The sequence below is a fragment of the Tinamus guttatus genome, unplaced genomic scaffold, assembly GCF_059628265.1.
Source record: "Tinamus guttatus ecotype Peru unplaced genomic scaffold, ASM5962826v1 Tinamus_guttatus_pri_ptg000131l, whole genome shotgun sequence".
In the NCBI taxonomy this organism is placed as follows: Eukaryota; Metazoa; Chordata; class Aves; order Tinamiformes; family Tinamidae; genus Tinamus; species Tinamus guttatus.
The window spans coordinates 474,080-495,209 of NW_028288665.1; the positions used below are offsets into that span (position 1 = coordinate 474,080).

General features: G+C 44.2%; 1 protein-coding gene across 4 annotated transcripts in view; it reads left to right on the forward strand.

Moving 5' to 3' along the window:
• JARID2 (jumonji and AT-rich interaction domain containing 2) overlaps positions 1 to 21,130 on the forward strand; it is a 198,860-nt gene that overhangs the window by 129,239 nt on the left and 48,491 nt on the right. For all 4 annotated transcript variants that reach the window (XM_088521718.1, XM_088521719.1, XM_088521720.1 and 1 more), the window contains one exon: positions 8,395 to 8,564. In XM_088521718.1, the coding sequence (XP_088377844.1) occupies positions 8,395 to 8,564 (170 nt within the window). The remainder of the gene's footprint in view (positions 1 to 8,394; positions 8,565 to 21,130) is intronic.

Genomic DNA, 21,130 nt, shown 5'->3' on the forward strand with positions numbered 1-21,130 from the left:
AGAAACACTGTCATTTGAACCATCTTGGTTTTGATTAATGTCTTCTGGTTAAGACTTGGGAGGCAAACAGGTTTTGCCAGTGTCCTTTGAATGTCTGAGAATATAGAAGATGGGTGATGGAGATATCGAAGTTTGAAGATGTGTTGGGCTAAAATTTGCTTTCACCTCAATTTCATTAAATAGGGGTGAAACTCTCAAGTTTTGTGAAAACTGACATGTTTTAGCTATCCAAAGAATCTTTTTCATAGGGTTGGAAATCTTTTTGTAGAGCCAAAAGGCTTTTGAAAAAATGAATTGGGGTAGGTTGCATGCAGCAGGCTTGTGAGTGCTATCCACGAGCCACACAGACAGAAGAAAGCTGCTGCAGAGCCACTGAAGTGAAATTGCAGCCCAGTTCACACCTCTGGGCTCCCCCACATTGCTCTATGAAATATCACCAAAAAAAAGAAAAGAAAAAGAGAGAATTCCGTTGCTCTTCCACCTGCAACGAGTCCAGCCAGCAGGACATTGCCAGTGCTTTGCCAGTAGGTGGAGACCTTGCAAGAGAACTGGAAATTAAATCTTCCTTCCAGTGTGGGAGGTGTTTGTTGCTCTGGAGTTTTCTGTTGTTTATCTCCAGCACATGGACAGTGTTTAATATGAAAAATCAATTTATTTTTGTGGGTTTTCCTGCTTGAAGAAAAAACTGCCAGGATGCAACAATCCCTCCGACATCTGCTAATGATTTTTAAAAAGCAAAGCAAAAGAAGAGCCAAGTTTATTTTTCCTGCCACTGTGGTTTTGGACTTTATTTTTCTGGCACACAGTGGTGCTCTTCTTTTGCTCTCTGCAGTTATGGCATGAAGCAGCAGACCGGGCCCAAAGGCCCTTCCTGGCCGCGTGCTGCCTGCCAAGCTCACGGTGTCAGGGAGGTAGGTTTGGCTCGAGGGGAGGAGGAGCCTGGATCACCTCCCGCTGCCACAAGAGAGGTGAGTGCCCCTTTGTGGAGCGTGGGGACCTGAGACTGCGCTCTCGGTATCTGAGAAGCGATCAGGAGGCGCTTCTCAATCTCGGAGCCGGGAGGTGCTCAGGAGGGCTGGCTCAGGAGCACTTTGTAGAGCTGCTGCTGCAGAGCCCCGCACAGCAGGTCGGGATGGGAACCATGCCAGGAGGAGAAGGGCTCCTGAGCGTGGCTCCAGAGCAAAGGCAAGCTCTCCTTCAGCTGGAGCACGGGCAGGAGTCAGAAGAGCCCCAGTGAGCGGCCATGGGGTTGGGTGGATGTGGGCTAACGTGGTGCCTGGTGTTAGCCCAGGCACGAAGAGTCACCTCGCCTGTCTGTTCTGGTATCGTGAGGTGGATACCCTCTGCAACATGCATAGACAGAAGAGCAGCCAGAAGGAGGATTTAGCCAGGCTGCAGCCTGCTGCAAAGCAGGCTGCAGCAATGGTGTTGAAGGACTTTTGGTTGGACTCGATCTTGAGGGTCTTTTCCAACCATAATGATTCTATAATTCCTATTTCCTGTCCCTTCCTGGGAGGATGCTTTTGCATAACTGTCTCCATTTGTATTGAAGCTTGTGTGGGCCTACCTGGGCAGGCCCAACTGAGGGCTGTTGTCAGTGGTGGCAAGAGTGTCTCCCTTGGGAGAACTACTGAGGAACCCACCATGAAGTTCACATTATTGTTGTTTAGCTCCCACGTGAACTAATGAAACCTGAAGGCTTCGCCTGGGTGGCTTTATGTAACCTACAAAGTGGCTCCAATGCAGACATAGCTGGATTACAACCCGTACCAGAGTCAAAGGTTAAATGCCTGTGCTCACCTTCTGCAACTTGGAGATGAAGCTACTCCAAAATGGGAGTTTGCAAGAACCATGGCAGGACAAAGGGAGGTTGGCAGCACCTGCCTCTAGTATTTGGAAGGATCTCTTCTGCCATCTATTGCCATTTTCAGCTTATCACATGCCCTTATGAAGGAGAAAAAAGTGCCATCCAATCTTAGGTGGGAGAACCCTGGAGCAAATGAATTTAAAAGACGCATTGCCATGCTAAAATAGATGATTTAGATCATAAACTAAGGTCTGCCTCTGAGTCCCTATTTATGAGCAGTCTGTAGGACATTTGGTACAGGGACATTCTGAGCAGTCTGTACTGATCTGATAATGAAGATACATAACTGCAGGAGAACAGTTTCTTGGTAGCTTTTAATTTAGCTGCTTTTTCCTCATTTGAAGATTCCCAGTGTTCTTGTGGTCAATATTCCTGCTTAAGGTACTGCCTAATGATGGACCCTGCTATATTCCCTGATTTTAGACACCATCTGCCCCTTTTCTGGCAGGATCAGAGAGAAAAATAACTTTTTTTTTTTTTTTACTTTGTCCCCTCTGCTCACTCTTAAGTTCATCTTTGTGGCATTTTTAATTTTGTTTTTGCTGCCAAACACTTCTATAGCTGCCCCATAGCAGGCATCAGTACAGTACACCTAGTCCTTGAACCTTGTGCCAAGTACAGGTACAGGTGGTGATGGAGAACTTCCAAGGAGTTGTATCACTAAGGTGAGAGGACACCCCAGTTCCTGCAAACGGGCTGCAAGCTCAACTAATTCAAGTTTATACCTGTTCTTAAGTGTTTTGGCTTGGGTTTGGGTTCTTGTTCTTTGCTTCTGTGAAACCTGAGATCAGCAGAGCGAACCCAAGCTCACATGGAGACATCCTGTTGTTTGGTCGGGTTTGCATCAAGCTTGCCTCGCCATCGTGGGTTACCAGCACAAAAACCCCAGTAGCTATTTAGGACTCACTATGGTTAATCTCTCTTGGATCTATCTAGATTGCTGAAACACCAGAATTTCTTGAATCCATAGTTGATGTCTGACAGGCAGCTTTTTATAACTTCTTCTAGATGGACTAGTATGGGCCTTGGCCGAGCAGGCAACATCTGCAGCCTTTTTTCAGTGTGATGGTTTGTGTGCCCCATTGGCTGGAGTCGTCCTGTTCCTTCGCAGTTAATTTGTGGGAATTGTTAAACAGTACCCAGTGGCTTTTAATACCTCCCTGTTTGTCAAAAATCAAGGACTAAGTGGAGTATAATATTTTGTTGTGGGCGGGCTGCTTGCCCTCTCTTCCCTCCTGGTCCATGTGGGTTGGGAGGTGCAGAATATGCTCCGATCTCGTTTCACTTCTGCCAGCCCGCAGGCTGTTGTTGTTGAGCCTGCGTGGGGCTGGAGGGCCGGGCGTGATTTACCACTGCTTCGGGCTGAAACTACTGTACCCCGAAGCCACAGGGATGTAGCAGAGAAAATGTGCTTCAAAGTGCCTTTTGTCCTGCCGCTTCCTGCTCTCGGGCTGATGCAGGGCAGTCACGGAAGTCGTAATTCAGGGGACGGTGTTTGGATTTGTGTGTAAATACACAGAGACAGAAACACAGTTGGGTATTGCTGGGGCTGAGAATTGAATGGACATTTGCTCGAGGGAGAGCCAGCAAGGTCTCCTTGTATTCACACTGCAGTTTGTGTCACCATCTATTGCTTATCCAAATAATGTTTACTCTCAGAGTTGGAAAAGTTAAATTTCTGTGCTGCACACCTAAAGGAAGCTTTGCCAGCAAGCACATTGTGCTTGCCCTGTCAAATAGCCCTGGGCGAGCAAGCTGCATGTAACCACTGGTGCATGTGGAAAACGGTGGCATCAAGCCTGATCTAGAGCAGGGACAAGTAAAATTCACTGCAAAATACCTCTCTAAATAGCGAAAGTGTAATAATAAAGAAATAATGACACAGGCACATGGCAGGGGGAACCCTGTAAATGTAGTTGCGTGGGGTAATCGTCTCCAAATGGGTGAGCCTGAGTGTCAGTGCGTCTGACACAAGGTCATCTTCTCATGGGTACTGGTGGCTGATGGAATGACAGAAATCAGCAGGACGTTACCGTGCACGACTGTGACAGAGCTTAAACTGCTGGGAGCAGCCAGGTTAAGGTAGTAATAGCGAAAGCGTTTCGGAGGAGCTCGCTTGGCTCCCGCGGCAGGAGTACAGACCCCTGCATGGAGACACGTAAATACACGGAGCCCTGTGTCCCTGCCGCTCGCATCAGGAGAGGGGATGGGGCTAGAGATGCAGGAACTGCGCTCTGAGGCACTTACTGAACTTTCCTCATTTAAATGTGCATTGCAATGAAGTGTGTTTCTTTAGCGTGTATCCTTAGATCGCACAGTAAGAGAGGTTCTGTTCCTAAATATCTGTGCAATATTTGGTCAAAACTAATAGACCAGCTCATCTCTGCTACTCAGTAGTAGCAATTCTAATCTAACAAGAGTAAATATATACAAACACTTACATTACATTTTCTCAGGAGGACAAGCAAAGCAAAGTAACCAAATATTGACAGTGCTTTTAGAAGGACAAAAGAGTACAGTCCTTAGCCTCAATTTGCAAGCTGCTCACCAGCCGCTCGGGAAGCCAAAACATGCTGCATCAAAAAAGGAAATGTGAATCAATCACAAAATGGTGACACTCGAGCCGCTATTTAAGCTACAGCTCCTTTAGAATTTGGAAATCTAACTCTAGGGGTGCCTTTAAACAGAAAAAAAAGAATGCATAAAACTTGAGGCAACAGAGAGGCAGGAAACAATGAAGACAAAAGCAAAGTTCAAAGAGCAAGCTAAAGGTTAGGAGACAAAACAGCAAGCAAATATTGCAGGAAGTTTTATTATTAAAAAAGTGAATTGCTAGAGATTAACAAACATTTGAAAACGGTTGGTTTGCGAATGTCTTTGCAGTTGAGATGCTCGGATGTGAAGACAGCTTCTCAGCACCTAAATGTAGATTAATACCTGTATAAATAATCGGTTCAATAGTGTGTATTGCTCTTCTCTGTGTATTTTATATAGTACTTATGCTTTGCTATCACTTAGGAGTTTTGCAGTGGTGAACTGGAAACGGCATAAGATGTTTCTTGTGCAGATGTAGAACTAAATCTCACATACTGATAATTTAATACCTGTTTTGTAGCTAACACAGCATGCACTGTTATCTACAGCATTAATGTTTACTAAATTTAACACAGACTTGTATTGCTAGCCTGAGCTTTGCTTTTCACGGAAAAGAGTGCCTTTGTAAAGTAGGTATTTTCTTACTAAATACAGCCCTTCCTACAGTGCAAAGGAAACGGTGCTGGGAAACTGTATTTTAAAATACATTTCTTAAGTATTTTTAGCCAATGCAAACTGCAGTGTTTTGATTATAAAGAACACAACTTGCTTGAAGTGATTAGCTAAAAATAAATTTGTGTCTAGAAAAGCATCAGAAAGTATATTCACGTTGTAGAGAAGTGTTTTCTCATCTAGTCTTAATCTGTAGGCATATTTTTAGTGTCTAGTTTTAGCAATCAGTTGTAATTCGCTGTCTCGAGCCTAAGCAGCAGGTTCTGTAGAAGAGCAGCACACAGAAGAAGTGACGGCTTTCTCAGGCAGAGCCTTTTTGGTCTTTGTGTCTTATGTAGATGTTTGAAGTCTATCAAAAATAGTAAAAGGAAAAAATACCTGGTTTGGAAAAGCTGAAATACTGCTTTTTTATATAAAAGTCTGAATGTTTCTGGCTGTTTATTCAGTCTTTGCATGATGTTTAGTTGCTAAACAGGCCACTCCAGCAGCAACTCTTGCCTTGCCGAGCAAGGAGTGGGAGCTCTGTGGTGGTGGTCCGTATTGAGCATATACAAGCCGTCCCTGAGCGCTCCTGTCAGCCCCTGAGGGCTGCGGCGCCGCTCGGAGCGGTGCGTGGGGCTGGCACTGCAGCCGGTCACACTGGAGCTGCTCTCGCTGGAGAGCAGAGCGGCGCCGCCTCCCTTGGCAGCAGCTTCACACTTACATTGGATTAGGTGCAACATGAAACCCGACCCGAAATAATTGGTTTTATGCTTCCAGAGATTTTCATAGTGAAATATCAGGTTATTAAGAGGCGTGCATTCCCTGACAAGGAAACAGTTGTATGCAGTTACTCGGGCTTTGAACCGTGCGTACGGGTTTCTTTCACTGGGCACCTTCTGAACCGTGCGTGTCTATGCAAGGCTGAAGCAAAGACTGCCTAAAAACTTGACTTTGGGTCTTAATAGAAGTGTTTTGATTCCAAAGTGATATGAGCTTTTTTCTTGAGAGAAGACCTGTTTTTTCTTGCTCATATCTCCCTTTGTGGCCTCCTAAACGTTACGGTAAAGTCTGTGTGGCATACATCCACCCAAGCCTAAACCGGGAGCTGTTTCCGAACCTCGAGGCCGTGCTGCAGTTAGGAAAGGTGCAGTGTCTTACTAGTGTTCTTAGGTTGGGCTGGTGAGGGCTTATGCCCAGTAACTCTTTATAGAGTTTTAGTAAGAGCAGGTATTCCAGGAGGAAGAGGCCTGGTTTCATGGGAGCGGGGAGTGAGAAGCAAGCCGGAGGGCACGCGGCTTCTGTCAGCAGAGGCGCTTGGAAGCGGCATCGGCAGCAGGAAGCCTCCCTGGCACCTTTGATCATACAGCACGGGCAGCCTGGCCCCGAAACAGCACAAGTTCTTGGTCACTGCCCCCCTCTGAGCTCAGGGAAGATGGGGCCTTCTAGCTGATGCGAACGGGCCCCACGAGGGTGTGCGGGACACTGCAGGGCTGGCTGTGCTTGAAGGAGCTGCGAGCGCCCTGCAAGGCAGTCCCAGGCGCTTGCATAAGACATGAGTGGGTATTTTGAATATCTTCTCTCTGGAAAAATTATTGCTCATAGATATGAGGAAATAAGTGTGTTCAAATAGTCTTTTAGTTCCACTTCACAAATTATGAGCGCTGTGGTAAAATATATTGTAAACAACATAATGTACTAGCCACTAGGAGATGGAAATAAACAGGCAATAGGGAAGGCTTTTGAGGAATGCAGTAGGTTCCTCTGATGATGGTTCCTTCTGAGGAAGTTCCTTATGGAAAATTCACGTGGAGGGGAATGTTTCTGAATGTTACTTTTGTGCTGTGTTGTCATTAGGGACATGAGTGAGTGCATGCAAACACTGCTGGGATTTAGAACATTTTTTTTTCTGTTTTAGCCACAAAACTGAGGAAGTTTAAACAAGGTAACACACTCCTCATAGCCAGATGTTTAAGTAAGTTAGATATACATGAAAAAGAAGGATGTACCAATTACATGTTTCCTCCACACTGAGTAGATGATAACGGTGCTTTCGTTAAGTCATAACAGTAAATTTTGCAGTGGAATGATAAGACCTGGCTTTTCCCCTAGTGTTACTTGATGTCTGTTTCAGTTTTACATTATGTAAATACTCTGCTATTAGGGAAGAAAATGATATAAAATTGCATCCTTTCTCAGTGAGGTTTAAAGTACTTTCGGTATCTTCTTTTCGTTTTGAAGCTGTAATAAAGGCCGCAATTAGGATCCCAGTTGTTTAAGTGAGAAATTAGCATGTTCTCAAAGGCTCTGCGAGTCAGGTTCCCAGGGAGCCCTCCTTCGGGTATCTGTGCTGCCCCAAGCATTTTTCCTACTCCTGAATTGTGTTCTAGATGTATTAAAGAAAATCATTTCCATTGCCACCCAGTAGTTAATCAGAGTCTTCAGAGAGACTTGAAATAATTTGCAGTCCGATTGCCAAGCTGCTTGTTTCTGTGCATTTCTCATAGCCCTACACGAGCATACTCTGAAATTTGCCAAAGAGATTCACTACCAGTAAAGGGACTGAAACAGAGACAAATTCCCCTTGTCTTTATCTGCTTTTCACCATTACAGACTTGACACAGATATTTATTAACTCTTTGTTCGCTGTCTTCTAAGCTGTCACCCAGGGGAATGAAGATCAAATGGCTTTTGCCTGATATTTTTTCCTGTCAAAAAATATTTTTCCCTAAAGGTTTTGCTTTGTGTTTGAAGAACTGGACAGAACTATAGATACAGTATATACTAATAGCTGTTTTTAAGTTTTCTAAGTTAAACTTTAGAATTTTGAGCAGTCCAGTTAGGATTCCAGCAGATTGGAATAAATTAAAAACCTTAATGGAAATTTGTAAATCAAATAATTGTGATAAAACACAAGAAGGAAGAAAAGTAGTACTTAAAGAAAAGATTTTTTTTTTGTCATGCAAAATACAGATTTAATTGCAAAATAAATCAATTACAAACTATAATTTTATGGCATGTAAGAAAATACTCAAAAAGCATGACATAGTTACAGATTTTTTGGCAAGATGTCCCCATCCTGTGTTTCTAAATTGTTGCAGAAGATACCAGAGGTAGGGCAAATAAAATATTGTCTTCGCAATAGACCAAATTGTGAGTAGCTTTGTTGAGAGGTGGCTTCAGATCTCTCCTGTTGTTATTCAAACAGTGAATTTCTGCATTGTTGAGTCTTTCCTGTGCATCCTATCTAACGTGTTTATGATATGCTCTTGTCTCCACAGGCCAAGGCTGCAAGCACAAAGGAAGTTTGCTCAGTCCCAGCCAAACAGTCCCAGCACAACTCCAATAAAGATAGTGGAGCCGTTGTTACCCCCTCCCGCCACTCAGATTTCTGACCTCTCCAAACGGAAGCCCAAGACAGAAGACTTCCTTACTTTCCTCTGTCTTCGAGGTAGGAATCTTGCAGCAGCCTAGGGGGGCAGTCGGATTCGGGGAAGTAGCAGCTAGCCACATGTACTGGTGCTGCACTTGAATATATTGTATGCACTTCAACTCCAGTAATTTGACTGTATCAGCGGCAAGAGCGTTGCAGTTCAGGGTTATAAAGAGCGTAAACGAAGGCCAGTAACAGTGCAAAAGGAAATTTCTTTTATGCGTAGCGCTCTGAATGGGTGTTCATCTGTCGCTCTCTTTGTCCTGCGTGCTCCTTCATTTTGTCTGACTATCAACTGAAGATGTGCTTAACTCTGCTGAGTACTTGTTTCTGCAGGAGGAAAAATCTGCTTGGAAATTCTCTTTTTCTACCTATTCACTGTCCTTTGTTGTTCGCTGCAAGTGACACTTTTGCTGTGATGTTTGGGGGAGCGGTTGCTCTTGTTCTCCGGCTTTACTGTCCCCTAAGGTAAATGGTTCCCATGGTAATAGATAAAACATGTTAGCTGTTCTGCTGCGTAACCCTGGTGAAGATAAAGTATCTGGAGTTGTGCTGTGAGGTACCTCCCATGCCCAGTTTTTCTCACAGCAAAGTAGCAGGAGCCCGAGCCTGTCTAGAGGTGTATGGTCGGGTTGCTGGTGTGTGTTACCAGACCTGCATTTCAAACTTATAGACCTCGATGTGAAACGTGGTTAACTGTCTTGATTAAGCGAAAGGAGGAGACCTTATGTGAGTGCCATTCTACACTTTGGTCATTTTTTTCTCAGGGCTTTTCAAGTCCCTTTCTCCCGAGTCATGCCCTGAAGATACTCTTTGCCCTGAAGATTGACGTGCTGCAGTGATGGCTCTCGCTGTTCTTTTCTTCCCATTTCCTGCTGAAAAGGGTGTGCATTCATGGCAGGGCTCATCCGCAAAGCCCTTGCCCAGTGGGCTGAATCCTTTGAAGCTTGTTGCTTCCACTTGTCTTTTCTTCAGCCACCCTTCGCTCTGTCTTGCATCTGTTAACAGCACTGGTCAGCACCACCCTTAGCTTCCTGCTGAGGCTTTCTCACCTTAATGCAGCGTGGTTTATAGCTGTGTTTTCTGGGAGAGATTGGGCCAGTGATAGCTCTTGGCTGGCTGCTAATTCATCTGTCTCTGCTCTGGTCCAATATGAAGCCTCCCTCATGATGGGGCTTATGGCAAAGTGGGTGGGTGGAGGGGATGATGTAGGGGGGCTTTTTGCTACCTATAGTGCTGTTTAAAGCACTGTAAGGAGTGGGATCCACTGGGGTTTGAAGTGACATCACTGTGCTCAGAAACTTAATCTGTGGAAATGTATTTCTAATTTAGTCTGCTACGAGGTGGATCAGCCTGTTGGCAGGATGTCACTGCTGTGATCCGGGTCAACTGCCACAGTTGTTTGTGGCAAAATTCAGATGGTTTTTGTGTGTGTGAGAGAGTGAGCAGGCATGACTGCATTCGCACACTTGTATCTGCTGCTTGGTAGCTAAGCATGTGTTATTTATAGCCTTGAAGGCACTTGCACCTAAAGAAAGGCAACCTGACTGGAGATGTGAGTGATCTCTGTTTTTATTTCCTGCCATGTCTTAGCAGGCTGCTTTAACAATGCATGTGTGAAGCATGGGTGCCTCTGCCCAGTGCTTTATTTCGGTACTTTATTGAGAAGTTGTTGCTTTATTCAGGTTTGTTTGTTTTCCCAAATCAATGACTGTTTAGCTGCTGCACCTTTTTCTATGTGCTGCTCTTCTGCAGAATAATTGATGTTTAGTACTATCAGTTAAAAACTTGCAATTCACTCCTAATTTCTCCAGTATGCAGGCGTGATGCAGGCATGTGCAATGTTTAAGACAAGGCGTGTGGCCAGACAGCAAGTTCCCCATTACCATTAAATTAAAAACCATGTAGCTTGAAAGCTGGAGGGAGAGAGTGTGGAGCTGCTGAGATCGGTATTGTCCCCGTTCTGGCTTTTGTTCCTGAACAGATGTGTTTTTAAGGAGATCCTGGTTGCTTCGAGTTGTGCTGTAGTCCTTTCCATCCCTCAGGCAGTCTAGGCCCGGGCTCTGGTCCCTTTTCATACGCCTAGTACATGGAAACTAATAACGCTTTTGTGCTGTTCGTATAGCAGCCCACAGGTACATGTAGCTCAGGAAAGGTCCAGCATGAGGTCTGTGAGTGCACCGGCAATCTCATTTCAGTGAGCTTGTAGAGGGAAGAGCCAGCAGCTTATTAAACCCTGCCTAGGGTTGTGATCTTTGGTGGATATTTGCTTCATTTTTGACAGGCTAAGGAAGGGGGTTGTAATTATTTGCACGGTGAGACAGGCAGTTGTCCTGACTTCCTTACAGCTGTCTCTGGCCAGCTCTGCCTCTCGTTATGAAACGCCCAACACAGCAATATGGAAATGTGAGACATCACTGAGAGGGGCACTCAGGCAGGAGTTAAGTTTGTCCGTTTGAAAGCTGCTTGGTAGGAAGTGTCGTAGCAGCAGGATTGGGGATAGCAAAGCCTCGCGTTTGTGCAGAGCCTCGTTTGGCTCAGCTGGGACACTCCGGGGTTCCCTGGAGCTTTGCAAACTTTGAGCGAGTGTTAAGAGTTTTGTGAAATTATAGTTGCACTTTCATTTTCCATTTTAAAATAAGGAATTTAAAAGTCCTTGCCACAACTCAAAGTAACCCTCTTCTAAGTTTTTTGGTGTTATTTTGTTTTTTGAACCGGGCTACCTGAGTTCTGTGAGCAGTGGGACTCTACCATCATGCAACACCATAGAAGAAAGGTTCCCCATTTAGTTCAGGGAATCCATTTTACCTTGGGTTCTGCTGTGTGTCAGGAAAATGCTCTTTTAGTATGCTGTAATTTCAAAAGGGGATAATTTTTAACCAAGGTGACCTGCTGAGTTTCATTATCTACAATATTAGAGGCTTTGGACATATTCTTAGGTGGAATTTGTTTTTTGAACACTTCATTTGAGAATGCACTGTCCCAGTTCCTTCTTAGGAGGTAAGCTGAACAACATGGAAAAAGCTGATGAGTATCACAAAAAAAACAGAAATTCATCTGGCTTTGACTAAACGTGGCAAAGATCTCCTCCTTTCTATAATTTTAAGGGTGTTTTCTTTTTCTTTAAGTTATGACTTAGAATTTTGCACCCAGGAAGAAATGGGAGAGTGCAGATATCTCTGAAATGTTTGACTGCAGTCTTCTTATCTTTAACTAGCTTCTTTGGAGGCACCTCTCTCCCCTTTGCCAGAGGCATAGTTAGTATCTTTCAGCAACGCACCTGGATAGGAGGGTGTCTTCTCTGTGCAGAAATACAATGGCTTCCGCTTCGGCTGTGTTTTCAGCCCCTGATCAAATTCTTCTTAATAGCCTCTGTTCCAGTGCGTTTAAGTTGTCTTTACTCTCCACAGTTATTTACAGTTTAAAGCATTGCAAATGGAATAGTGCAAGCTGAAGGGGGAAAGTGAATCCGTCTCCCTGTGAGAAGTGGATTCTTGACAAAAGATGGTTTAAAAACAAAAGCATATGATGAGGAGCTAATATTTTAAAAAGTTGTCCCATGACCTATTTTCTAATTAAGCTGAACCTTTGGGAGTTACATTCTAATGAATTTCAGGAATTCCTAAAGAAAGGTGATTTAATTAAGGTCTCAGAAATGGCATTTTCAGTCCGATCTGTTAACTCTTACGCAAAATATGGAGCCGTTGTTTTTTGTTTTTCTTTTTGGGTTTTTTTTGAGTCTTTCAAGGATTTAACAATACAATAATTTACTGCAGTTGTGCAAAACCAAAATAGCAAATCTCCCTATAGCCCGTTTATCCAGACTTCAATATACAAACAACCCTGTCCTTTCACAGTTCTCTCTTCGGCAGTTATCTCTCTTTAAAGCATCTTTTTTTGGGAGGAAGGCCTCTCTGCCAGGCCCCTAGTGCCCAATGGACGTGGGCACTAGTGTGTCAGCCCCACTTGTGCGCTCGGGCCGCCGGAGAAGGAGAGTCAGAGAAGACGTCCTCGGAACACGGCTTGTGAAGCCGAATCCCACAATGGCTGTTTTGAGTGGAGCCATTAGATATCTGTTAATAGATACCTGTAAAGATATTTTTATTACAACTGGAAGGGACACTTCACAAAAAAAATTTCGAGCTTGTCCTCTGGGGTGTATTAGAAAATTGACAGCCTTTTTTTTTTTTTTGTATCTACAAAGGGCATGGGATAGCTTTTCATAGACTACTGAAATCGCCACTGGCCAAAGCTAAATGGCAACAGTTGTGGGCTGTGCTACCATATTCTAATCAAACTCAAAATACTCAAAGAGAAGAGTTGCAGGATGTCTGTCCCCCAACTTCCATTACAGGAAATTAACACTAAAGACCTCGTTGTGCCATGTTGTGCTCTACCAGAGACAATAAAAACCTGCTCAGCTCAGCAAAAGCCAAGTGATGCATCTGCCATTTGGGTTTGCTGTCGGTACATGAAGCTAACGGGGGAACGTGGGAGCAGAAAATAAGGGTATCATTTGTCTGCAAAGCTATTCAGAGTACACTGGTTCATGTAATCATAAAATCATAGAATGTTTAAGGGTGGAAGGGACCTCTAGAGGTCATCTAGTCCAATCCCCCTGCACACACAGGGTCACAGGTGGCACAGGTGCCACACAGGTGGCACAGGACTGCGTCCAAGAGGGTTTGGAAGATCTCCAGAGAAGGAGACTCCACAACCTCTCTTGGCAGCCTGTTCCAGCGCTCTGTCACCCCTCACTGTTAAGAAATTTTTCTTTAAATTCCTGGGGAACTTTTGGTGCTTCAGTTTCTGGCCGTTTCCTCTATTAGTGGCCACCACTGAAAAGAGACCAGCACCATCCTCTTCACTCCCTCCCTTGAGGTACTTATACACACTGATCAGGTCCCCTCTCCGCCTTCTCTTCTCCAGGCTGAACAGGCCCAGCTCCCTCAGCCTCTCCTCATAGGGCAGATGTTCCAGGCCCCTGAACTAGATAGATAGAAGTTACACCCCCTAGTAACATAGTGTCAGTGGGTATACACTTGCCTTGGCGAGAGCTGGTTCCTACATCACCTGCGTTCCTGACGCTTCAGCCTTCCAGGAGAGCAAAGCAGAGCCCCAGACATGCTCACCAGATAAGAATTAGCACCTTAAATCACACAACAAGTTGATTGGCATGGAAACAAAGCAGTGGAATGTTGGCAGTGTCCAAAAGATGTAAAATTTTAAACGTGTTGCTGCCCTGGTTAGCTTGTAGAATTCGAAAAGAAGATTAAAAATAAAGACTTTTATATATATATACAAATATATATATATATACACATATGTACATACATACACACACACATATATAGTACCAGAGGAAAACTCCTTATAGATTTTGTGTTGTTTTAATTCACTTGGTGCGTGGGACTGAAATTTTAAGATGGATTGAAAATACAAGGATAAACTTTGGCATGTATGATCTTAATTGCCCAAACCATTTGATAGAACTAAGTTTACATATAGCAACTAAAATCTCACAATTTTGAAGTTCTTTCTTAAAGAGGTTCAAAGGCAGGAGTCATATTAAGATGTGATACAAAGGATCCTTTTCCCGTGTGGGTGGATTACAGCTGTACCTGATACACAGACCCATTTCAGACCACAGCGTTACTTGCTCTGTGTGGGCAGGGAGAAGCGTGTTTGCAGGGCCACAGGTGCCACCTTTCCTTGGCATCACTCCTTTTCCAAGGATGGGTTCTGCTGAGGGCCATCCCGAGACACGCGGCGGAGATGTACGTACTTCCCGTCAGTTTGTGCCTGCTGAAAAACTGAGGGAGTTAGAAGAGCTGCTGAACGTAAGACGGAGGAGTCTGCGCTGCAGCAGAATCAGAAATTTCCCCTACCCGTCCCACTCGGGGCCCCTTTCTCGTTTTAATGAGGCCAATACCTCTCCCTGCAGAAAGCCACAGGGTGAAATTAGCATGTTGAAACCATAGACTGATGTTGTGGTTCAATCTCTGTATCTGCCACAGACTCAGGAGGAGTCCCTTGACAAGCTGCTTAGCCTTTCCCATGCAGTGAAGATAATATTTAACACCATCATAGGCACAGGCATAACTGGCTTTTGATTGGGGGGTGGGCTACAGGCATAAAATCCGAGTTCTGTGATTCTGCATGCGGGATGGGTGTTTTCACTTTGAAACATTAGTGGCACAATTGAGCAGGCATTGCTGGTGCTAGAATTTGATAGGTATCAGCCCTATAAAATTTAGGCATTGCAAAATTTAGGGTATACGACCCTCTTGCTGTGCTGCTATGCACTGTGCTGGGGTGAGCACCTGCGGGTCCCACATGCCACCCTTTTACTGCACTAGGTTCTCCCACTAAGCCACAGAAACAGTCCCCAGCTTTAGAGAAAGAGCACGTATGAGTATAAAACATAAATGTATAAAAAGCAACACACACATAGCCCTGTTCTATAAAACTTGTAGGAGCAACCTCCTGAGCACTAGTCTTTCTTTTTGAAACACTGAGTATGTTTTTGGGCGCCGCTGCCTTTTGCAGGAGGCTCCCTAAGCTCAGGGTAGGAAGCACCGCTGTGCTGCCCGTGCGGACACTGTTCAGTGTGACTGCTCGAGGTCAAGAGCAGGCCTGGAAGAGCGGACACAGCAAGGAGGGCCTGTGGGGGAGAAGGCAGGATGGAAGACAAAGATAAGACAAGATGAGCAATTTGCTCTGGCCCTAGCTTGACTGTCTTTCTTTTAAAGACTGGACCAGGAAGAAAACAAGTTTCATGTCGTTAGACCAGCCACGACCCCAGTGGCAGAGCCTGGCTGGTTTGGATATTTGTTTGTAAGCTCTGTTTTGTCGCTGTGTTTTGCGTGGCCGTATCCTCCGTCCTGTTCAGGGATCACCCGCTGGGCCTGTTCCTGCAGGTGCAGTTAGATCCATGAGACACAAATGCTCTTTACTGTAGAGTTTATGTAATTCATTCCCTTTTAGTCTTGCCCTGTAAAATGGCTATAAAGCATGGGCATAAATTACTTTTATTCACACTTGAGGAACTTTACAGTGTCCTGCCAAAACGTTGTTAGTAGACAATATAATAAATGAGAATCAGGCCCTAAATTTTCAGCTTTGAGATGCCAGTGCACCAGAAGCATTTGGGAGGCAAGATTTTCCACCTGCATGGAGCCCCAAAATGGGGCCTTGTGTCAGAGGAAAAGCCAGAGCTCTGGGAACAGCTGGTTGTGGAGCTTGGCCGGGCACGTGTTTATTGGGACAGGCTTAAGTCCCACATACCTTGACCTGCCTTGTGCTTAAATCATTCTGATGCCTTAAATTGTTTGAAGATTTTTCCAAAGCACATCTGGGCTATGTTTAATTGGTAGATGGAAAAAGAGAGGAGTTAAAGGGGGAGTCGGTGTAAATAATTCATGGGGAAGAATCCTCCAGTTTTATAGAAACCACAGCCCAAATTGCAGAGAAGGCTCTTGGACTGAGATGATTTTTGTTGTGGTTGTAACATACCACAGTTTGAATCCTGTCCAGATGAAAACATTTGGTTTGTGCTTCAGTAAATATTGCAGAAATACTGCCAGCTAATTCTGAAGAGTAATGAAATAGTGCTTTTGGCAAAATGCATGCACTTTCCGTACTTCTGACTCTACTCTTCAGATTCAAATTCAGAGTTTTTTACTACGTTCTGCTAGTCTAAGACAAAAGTCTAAGATAATTTAATGAGAAACAAAATGCGCTGTAATTTAGGAGGGAAAATTTGTCAAATAAAAAAAGTTTAATAACCTCATTAGTCAAATAAAATGCCTGGAAAAAAAGTAGAGTTTACTCTGTTAATCACTGCTGCTGGGTTCAAGTGCATCCTCGTGCCCAGGTTGCGCAGGCAGGCACCAGCCTCACTGAGTGCCGTGGTTCCTTAGTGGCAAGCCTGTGTTTTGCACATGCAGAAGGTGTCACATCTCTGCAGGAGGACAGCTGGAAGGACACCTCTGAAAACCAGCTTTCACTTCATAATTACTGTGATGTAGGTAATGCATCAAACTATTATAACAGTGGATGTTAAATGTGTTTGTCATCCTTGTGCTTGCACTAGGCTGCACTCTGTGTAATTGGGGTAACTGTTTCTCCTGCAGTTACAGGTTTTTTTTTGTGTTGGTCTTTCACACAGTAGTAGAGAAGGCAAAAATACCTGAGAGAAGATTTCAATTGTGGAACTGCAGATACCAATGGCAACACCTTCCAAAAATACTCAAAATTCTTTCTGTTAAGGAACAGAGTATCTTCTCTTCTTTTGTAGTAAGTCCTAACTCACTGTAAACATGGTGTGGGAATTAAAGAACAAAACCTCTATTAGGCACTCTCTGAAAATCTCTCCAGTCCAGTGATACCTGATACAGGAGAGCTAACTTGCTTGCTGGTGCTGGGGAGCAGTGGATGCTCACTGTTTCCTTGGCTGTCGGGGCTTTTCGCACAGCTTACGATCCCCTAGTTAATTGTGGGAGTTTGTGAGGGTTTTCAAAGCAGCGTGGAGAGGGCGAGCGTTGCCGTTCGGCCTTGCTGCAGTGGTTCAGAGCAGAAGCAGAGGAGTCAGAAGGTCCCTCTGTGGTGCTGGCTGGCCTTGGTTGCAGTGTTTCTTTTGGTGTCTTCCTCTTCCCATCACTGTGTAGCCCGAGTCCCTCTGCTCATGGCCCTCGCTGTGCTCCCCTCTTCACCCTGCCTCATCGCTGGGACCTGCTCTCCCTTTTGGATTAATTCTTCTGCCGTGGCTTCTCCTTCCTGCCCTCCCTGTTGCGGCTGCCTCATCCAGTTCTTCAGGGATGGCACGTGCTTCTGTGCAAACCTTGATGTAGAACAAATCAACTATCTTAAAAACTAAAAACAGGACTGGGTGCGTAGGCCTCATCCAGGCAAGCTCTCGAATCTTACAGCTCCTTCAGGAGGTTGGAAACGCACCCTGTTTTGGGTTTGGTTTAATAACATAACGTGATATACTAAGCTACACATTCAATAACAAAAACTGTGCATAGAAATTTTCCAAATCCTAACTCAAGAGCTTGTAACGTTACATTAGGGTTACAGCATTTATTAACAGACTTTAGTTTCCTTAGTCTGGGATTTTAATCTCAATCAGTTCCTTGATTGGATTTGTCACATGGCCACATGGCCCCACAAAAAATTATACCGCCCCAGTCAAGGTGGTGGCACAGGAATAAGGATACAAGGCCAAGTGGAGGTGGATGATCAAAAGTAAAATGTCCACATCGCCTCAGACAGTGTAGATGGTTCCCTTCTTCCAAAAAATTGGTGATAAATCAAATTCTGTTTTCTGGCATGCCATCAGATTTGTGCTCCACCACCACTGCTGGGCAGGTTGGTTTTCCAGACAGTCACTTGTAGATTGGGTATGAGACAGGACGGGTCTCTCGCCGTCAGGGGCTCCTGACACGCGGCCCTGAACTGCCCTTCTCCTTTTCTCCTCTCTCATCAGCTCAATTCCCATGGTAGCAGCTGCTGCACAGCTTGGAGGCTCCATGGCACAGAAGGAGACTTGTAAAATTCAATACAGCCACAAGCTCTTGTAACTACCCTGCAGGCTTTCTGCTGATTCCCTGAGGATGGATAGCAAGAAAGGAGAGACTTATACAGCTAGAGCGCCAAGACCAGGCATTTGCTACCTCCTGGGTACAGATGTGCCCTCTCTCCAGAGCACTGGATCTCTTCCCTTTGTTGTTTATCATTAAATACATTCTAATGTTGCTCTAAAATTGCTCTGGGTGGGCACTGAGAATCACACTGCGGTGCTGGGGAGGAGAGGAGGAAGAGGAGGGGTGGTTTTCATCTTAACTCTTGCTGTGTGCCTGGTAGAAGGTGAGTAAGAGTGAACTAGCGTAGCTGACCGGTGTTTCTGTTGATGAGTGTGTCCTAGCAAAGACACAAAGAAAGATTACTTCACATATTAGACTGTGCAGAGTTGTATCTAGTCAATTAAAAAAAAAAAAACAAGCAAGTGCTTATAACTTTATGATCTGTGGATATGTGTGTGTATGTATGCAGGTGAACCTGCAGTTTGCCTTATTCTCATGCCTTTTTAGAGGATTTCTATCTTCTTGCTGTCGTATACCGTTTTTGTGATAAATATCTGTTACGCACAATGAAACTTGAGAGCAACAACTCCCAGCAGAGTCTGTGTCTCTTAGGGAAAACATCATGTTCTTAACTTGAGATGAAGACAGGCAAGATTTATGAGGGAAACAGTATGTTTTATGGGACCAGTTGATATAGTTGGAAAAAACTAACCCAATTCCTGAGTGTGCATTCTTGTCCAGATCACCAGTGCTCGTAAATATTCCTGGCTACAACCACACTACTTTGTTGATATAAATTAGCAGCTTTGAGGAAAAAATCAGCGTTCTGCAGAGGGCGGCGTTGACTTTGTGTTCCCAACTGTTTAAAGAAGGTGAACAACCGCCTGACTTCACTCTTAAACTCCCCTCTTGAGGGTTTTAATAGCTCTTATGTTATTAAATGTCTGATTTTTATTTCAACAGGATGAGGTTTGTTTTGTTCTGTTTTTCCGGCGTTTTTTCTTAGCTTTGCTTGGAGTGAAACACCAGTGTGTGTCAGCTGTGCAGACTTGCACAACTGGAGTGTACGCACAGCCTGCACAGCCCTGCGTTTCCTTAGGCTGGCCCATGAAGGGGATTTGCATTATCTCGAGCACAACTAATTTAAAACTAGTATTTTCCTAGCATTTTGGGCATAGTTAGCTACATTGGCTCAACACAGAAATGGTTTTAACCAGCTCAATCTGTAGGTGTGGACAATAATAATGAGGCTATGCAGGAGCTGGCAACTTCATTTAAAGGACAGTGATAAAGAGAGTTGTATTATAAAAGGCAAGCAAGAAAATTCAAGACTTCTAGATTTGTTTTGCTTACATCCATCATATTGTTTGAATAGAATAAAAATGCCAGAGTCTTGGCTTTTTCTTTCTGTTTTGCAAGACATCTTCAATAAATGTGTAGGGGAGGCTAGAGAGGGGAAGAATGGGTACCAGGAGACTCGGTGTGAACACCAGCTTTCCTCTGCGGCCTCGCATTGCCGAGAACTTAGATGAGTAAAGTGAGGACCGGCAGGATTTTCCCATGTTATTGGACATTGCAAGTCTAATATCGCTGGACGTGTGCTCCCAAGCAGCCCCAGCTGCCTGAGGAATGCGATTTAGCCGTTGTTGTTCATAGCTCTCAATTGGAAAGGATTAAAAAATGTCATTCCAACACAAGATTTATGCACGGGGGTTACAGCGCTGGAATACCAGGAGCTAGGTAGTTCATATCAGTTCTCCCGCTTGGCTTAAATCTTCCCTCCTTTTTAAGCGATTCACATAGTGTTATAGTTTCTGTTTTAAAAAGGAAGAGAAAAAAAAAGAGAGAGAGAGAGAGAAAGAAAAGAAAAAAAAATCTTGGTAATAACATTTGCGTTGTGGCTTTTTTTTTTTTTTTTGCTGATTGCAGTTGAAAGCAGATGACCAAAGAGCTTGGAGATGTGAAGGTCTAGGAAAGCAGGGCTAAGCAAGCAGCTGCTCTATCTGGTCTCCCATTTTAGAGCCTCAGAATGTTTTGTGACAGTATTTCCAAAAGGATTTTTCTCTAGTTGTAACAGAGTGGTTTCAGTCCGTGCTGAGCATAATTTTGAAGGTTCCTAATGGAGTTAGGGTGTAGAGCTTGATGTTTCCTTTCACACATTTTTGCAAAGTGACTTAAAGTCATTCCACTTTATTTGTACAATTTCTTATTACTTACATATGAATTTTTATTACCATACTCTCCAACCCTATCTTTTTTTTAAAATATTGTCTCCAGATTAGTGCATGCCTGTTTGTGATCTTATTATTGCAATTACATGTGGCTTCTGGAAGCCACGCAGCTCTTAAACTTTGCAAACTGCCTTATTGGTTTGGCAGTGACTTTCCTCTACTGTCGTGCTTGGTGGATGCATTAATGCACCCGTGGTGGCAGCTGCAGCATCCTGACCAAAGCTGACACATGGTGCAAACTGGCAGAGCTTGCAAAGCCCATGAGTTCTGGAGCAGCGTGATAGGCTTGGGTACCTATGTAGTTAAAAAAAAAAAAAAAAAAGGAGGCTTGTATTTTGAGCAGCTGTGTCCTAGAGTTAGGAGTCATGTAGTTAGTTGGTATCAGAGGGTATGGCTGCCCCCAAGCAGAAGTGCTAGCTTCCCTCTGATAGCCTGTTTCCTCCTTTAGGTCACTGCTTAGGGTGCACCAAAAAGTTCTAGGCTTGCACAAAAAATGCCAAGGTAAGTTAGCATTTTGGTAGTTGATAAGTTGTTTTAACTCCAATACACCAGCAGTCTTACTTCTTTAGTTATTCTGTGTAAATGCAAAGGATATGGCATGCAAAATGCTAATCTAGGCTTCCTGTAAGACAAAAGCAAATGTGTCCGTACATTTATGCCTAGGTTTGATGGATAAACAAATTATTTCCAGCTGGAAGAGTCATCACGTTGTAGGTGCTGCTGTAGTGGCTCCCATGGCTGCTTCCCATGCCAGCTTCAGTCCCAA